Source organism: Cherax quadricarinatus, chromosome 70 (assembly GCF_038502225.1).
Source record: "Cherax quadricarinatus isolate ZL_2023a chromosome 70, ASM3850222v1, whole genome shotgun sequence".
NCBI lineage: Eukaryota > Metazoa > Arthropoda > Malacostraca > Decapoda > Parastacidae > Cherax > Cherax quadricarinatus.
The window spans coordinates 14,621,210-14,626,209 of NC_091361.1; the positions used below are offsets into that span (position 1 = coordinate 14,621,210).

At 41.3% G+C, this 5,000-nt stretch overlaps 2 protein-coding genes across 2 annotated transcripts in view; one reads left to right on the plus strand and one right to left on the minus strand.

The window, feature by feature from the left end:
- The window catches only part of LOC128695258 (uncharacterized), a 1,855,180-nt gene that overhangs the window by 1,110,463 nt on the left and 739,717 nt on the right, over positions 1 to 5,000 (plus strand). The window lies entirely within an intron of this gene.
- The window catches only part of LOC138854793 (uncharacterized protein C11orf24-like), a 33,323-nt gene continuing 29,280 nt past the window's right edge, over positions 958 to 5,000 (minus strand). Inside the window, exon 2 of the mRNA XM_070099884.1 lies at positions 958 to 2,058. Coding sequence (XP_069955985.1) covers positions 1,180 to 2,058 — 879 coding nt within the window. The 3' untranslated portion in view covers positions 958 to 1,179. The remainder of the gene's footprint in view (positions 2,059 to 5,000) is intronic.

Below are 5,000 nucleotides of genomic sequence, written 5' to 3' on the forward strand. Positions count from 1 at the left end.
AGAAGCCTTTTGCGAAGTGTTTCGGCAGTAAAGATTCCCATGAGTTGCACAAGTGCTTTATTCATCAACTAGTCGATGTTTAACGCTATCAAAACTAGGGAGCACAGATGAATTTAAGAAGGGTCTGTCATATATATTTTATTGCTCCCTCGTTCTTATTTTCTAATAGGTATGTACCCAGATATCAGTCTTTCTACTTGGATCCGCACCATATTGGCGAGGATTTCTGATGTTAAAGCTCCATAAGTCTTGTACAATTTGTTTGAAATCTAAATCATTGAAGCTTCCTGGAAAAGATGTCTAAGTAAATCACTCTGATAAAAAGTACTGCTGTTGTTCATATCACGACTGGAGGCGTATCTGTTTTTGCTTACAAGTTACTCGGAGTCTTGTTTCCCTTAAGGAGACCTCGCATCCCTCGGAAGAGATTCTCTGCATATTGCTGTTTCGGTGTAACTAGATCTCAGATGGTGGTTGTAAAACTGGTTTCTACTTCATGTGGCTACCTATGAGCGCTGGAAAAATATTGTTATCCAAGCTGCTGATGTAAAGGTCATTTGTGGCTAGTGATAGTTCTCTCTGGTAAGTCGTTGTTGCTGTTTCTTATGATAGATTTTGGAAACTGCGTTTGATTTACTAGCAACCAGAATTTCCTCTTGCTTCTGGAAACCAGAATTTCCTCTTGCTTCTGGAAACCAGAATTTCCTCTTGCATCTGGAATGGTGAAGAGAATGGAAGTAATAAAACGGACTTCCTGTAAGCTTTAAATATCAGTCTGTTACTTTCAACTGACGTGAATTTAATTGTGGGTTCGAGATTCTTGATTCTAATAAGGATTTTCTGTGTATCGAGTCTTTTTTTGGAAGTTGACTAGCATGTCGTCGACATAGCTTAGCCATGTAATGGTGTTGGGTGCAGCAAGAAGAATGTGGGCAGATTCGAGGATTTCCAGATAAAGGTTAGCCAACACAGCACTCAACGAGCCAGTGGCCATGCCATAACATTGTTTTTCTCATGTCCGTAGATTAAGCAATTGTTTCATGTAGGTTTCAAGAGGTAGACAAAAATTTTAACTGGGTACTGGGAGGCCCAAAGTACAGCTGCTTTACAAAGGGAAATGGCTTTTGTGGTTGGCCTTTGTTAGGACTGTACTATCTGTGGCGGAGAAATAATTCTAAATTACTTTTTTTTTTCTTGCTGAATCTTAATTTCTGGAATCACAATCTCGGGAACGAATGCTGTCGCTGGAACCCTGATCCCGGGGATGGTTGAGTCTGGCACAAATTCACTGTCGAAGGTAGGGATGGGTGGGATCACCACTGGGGCTACAGTGGCTGGTGGTGGCAAGTCATCGATGAAGTTCGCAAGGGAGTTTAAGAAGGCCGGCACAAAACGCTCGGCGACTTCTTGCTGTTCGAGGTAGTATTCAGTGTCGTAATTCTTATTGTGTTTGCCCCTGAGTTCGACAACAGACCGAGACAAAGGAAGGAAAGAGAGGGAGACCTTGCTAATTCTCTGGATCGGTGTCCCTCTCGTGTCTGTCAAGGCTTCACTCAAAGTGGAAAAGAGTTCGGAAATTTTTTCAGCAGCTTCTACGTCCAGAGGAGGAATTTTCACTCTGCTTCCGCTTGCTGCAGCTGCTGCTACAGAAGCTGCTCTTGCAGGAGCTGATCTTGCAGGAGATGCTGTTGAAGCCGCTGTTGCAGGAGCCGCTGTTACAGAAACTGTTGCAACAGGAGCAATAGCTGGGGCTGTTGCTACAGAAACTGTAGCTACAGCGTCTGTTGCTTCGAGATTTGTGGTTAAAGCATCTGCTGCTTCAGGATCCGCTGCTGGAGCTTTTACTGCAGAAGCTGCTGTTAAACGAATTGCTGCAGTTGCTTCAGGTGCTGTTACTGCTGCAGCACGAGTTCTTTGGATATCCTTGGTGTGTTGTGCTCTGGCAGGGAAAGTTTTGGAGGTGGGAAGCCTGAAGAATTCTCGACCAATGTCCGCTCTTGAGAGAGAGCGTTGCCCAGCAAGCGCCACCACTGCGATGCTCAACACGCATGTAAGAATCTGCAACAGTAACATTTAATTATTAAAATATAACTGTGAGGTTATAGAATTTGTGAATATCGGACTATTCCAGGTTATCTCAAGTAGTCAGATCAAAACGATGTAGGAAGCTCGTCTAAATAAAGGTTAACTAAAATAAACTCCTAGAGCACCAAAGAGCTTCTGGACAATTTAAATAATATAATAAGTAGTTATTTTAATGTCCTGATCATCGAAAATAAAATAACTATGGCACCTGTTAGTAATATAGAAAATAATAATTTACGTTAACAGAAATGTCAAGCCAATGCAATTTCGTGAGTCAGTAATGAGGAAGAGACACACTGAAGAACAGAGCGAAACGTTGACTATTGTCAAAATAAGTTTGCTCTGCAGTGAGTACTGATTCTTGGAAACAAGATTGGGTCAAAATGTTGACCGATTGCTTAGCATCATATCTATAAATGAAACTACTATAAATCTCAAGGTTTGCAACTGTTTTGGGCAAGATTGCAATTGAATTGTATTGCAACGTTCTGAGCTCCATATTGCAGAACAGATATTAATGGACCAGAAAAAAGATAGACGGCACATTTAATATTCTATATCAAAACTGCTGTCTCAGAAAATAGAATAAGAGTATTTAACTTTTTCTCTGGAAGTTCACACACTGAGAGGCCATTTTTGTAGGTACAAAAGTACACTTGCTCGATTTACCAATCAAGTGGCATCACTCCAAGGCCTAAAAGCATGCATAGTCAAGTGGTTCATTTTTTTCAGACCAAATATCAGAATAGGAAAGAACTGTGATGTAGGTGACTCTGACTGTGGAATAATTGTTGGTACCAGATGGGGTGGTCTGAATATCTCAGAAACTGCTTGCCTGGGATATTAGCACACAATAGTCCCTAGGGTTTACAGCGAATGGTAGGAAAGACACACAACATCTAATGAGCAGCAGTTCCGTGAAAGAAAAAGCCTTGTTAACAAGAGCTTAGAAGAGAATGGCCAGACTAGTTCCATCTGACAGGGAGGCGGCAGAAACTCAGATAACCAGTTGTTACAACAGAGGAACATCTTTGTATGCAGAAGAACATCTCTGAATGCACAAAACCTCTAACCTTGAAGTGGATGGGTAGGAGTACAGAAGCACAAGCTCACACCGGGTTTCATCTTGTCAGTAACAGAAAACTGAGGCAACACTGGTCACTGTCTCATCTAAACTCGGCAGTTGAACATCGAAAAAAAGTTGCTTGGTCTGATGAATTGTTGTTTCTACTTCGACATGCAGGTGACAGGGTCAGAATTTTGCTTAAAGTTTCGGGATGTGGTGCAACGCGAGATAGGCAGCATGACTGTGCAGCCGACAACCAGCACCTGATTGAATCCGTGTCACGAAGAATTTAAGCTGATCTGGGGGCAAAGGTGGGCCCTACCAATTCCTTGAAGGACTCCCCTGATAAAGTGGCCACTGGGTGTATGCTGAATGAACGAGACCTTGATTGACATGTGGAAATAGAAGATGAGAACAGAGGTCATAAAGAGTGTTGAAATTTTGTATCAAATTAATAGCTAGAAACAAGGCAATCACTGGATGAAATATCATTTGAAATACAGGGAGAACACTGTTCTGGCAATGGTTGCAGATGAGTGTAATAAACTCACAGGTAGGATAGAAAGGTTCACGAGTGGGAATAGAGGGTGTAAGACCTACCTAGCATGGGTCAGTAGTTTTATTTAAATGCTCATTTCCTAGGAATAATACAGGTGCCAAATCGAATATCAGACTAGTAAAGAACAGGTTACAATATCGTTACTGGAACAATACACACATAACCAGCACATAGAAAGAAACTTATGACGACGTTCCTGTCAGACTTGGACCATTAACAAGTCACATTAACACACAAAGGTGAGGGAGCCAGTATATGTTGGAGGTGACAGGGACGGGACAAAGAGAAGAAGAAGGAAGTGGAGAAATAGTGGTAGAGGTAAAGCTGGTAGTTGAAGTAGAAGTAGAAGTAGTAATGAGAGTAGCAAGTAGAGGGACAGCAGTGGTAGTGGGACAAGAGACTGAAAGAGGAGTGACGCAAGGCAATAGCAGCAGATGGAATGTAGTAGAAGTGTAGTGAAACCTAACGACATACAAGAGCAGCACTGCAGGAGAAATACTGGCATTCAAAGGTGTAACCAAAAACACAAGAAGGGGGTGAAGGGGCAACTGAAGGACAGAGTACACCTAGACGCATTTTGTCCTGATTTTTTTTCTCTCTTGCTGATCGATTCTATTTTGCTCATAACTTGAGATCGCCTCATCCAATCGGCTTAAAATTTTTGGTAACGAGAACCAAATTGGCATGTTCATGTGTCCTGTGAACGAAAGTGCTGAGCCTATTCCCTGAATAGTGGAATGGCTAGGATAACTTAAAAAGTCGTCAGTGGCGTAGCTTTAATCGTTCCCAAAAGGTGCCAAAAAATACGGCGACGGCGGAGAGTGAAATTCAGACGTGTTGGTGCAGATTTAACGATATTATGGGTAAAAAGTGCGACACTTTTATTCACATTGAATCACGTTAAAAAAATTTCAGTTTACCTTTCTTGAACGGTTTCAATATTTCTTGCTTATTTTATCAAATTAAAATTTTAAAAATAAATAATAAAATATTTTGTCTCACTGAAATCAATTTTTAAACTAATGCAAATGCAAGAAGAAATTTAATAAATACTGAAAACTCGCGTTTTAACAGCGATTTTTCTTAATTTCCTGAGGTGAATGAGCCCTTAAATACAGCACGGCTTGATGCAGGAGCCGTCCATCTGTCAGGTATAGTTGCTTCTGTCAACAATGGATGGTAATGGAGGTGCTGCTGGGGATGGTGGTGATGATGGTGATGGTGATGGTATTGGTGATGAAAGACATACTTTATATGTTCGATATGCACATCAATTTACAGTTGTTTAGT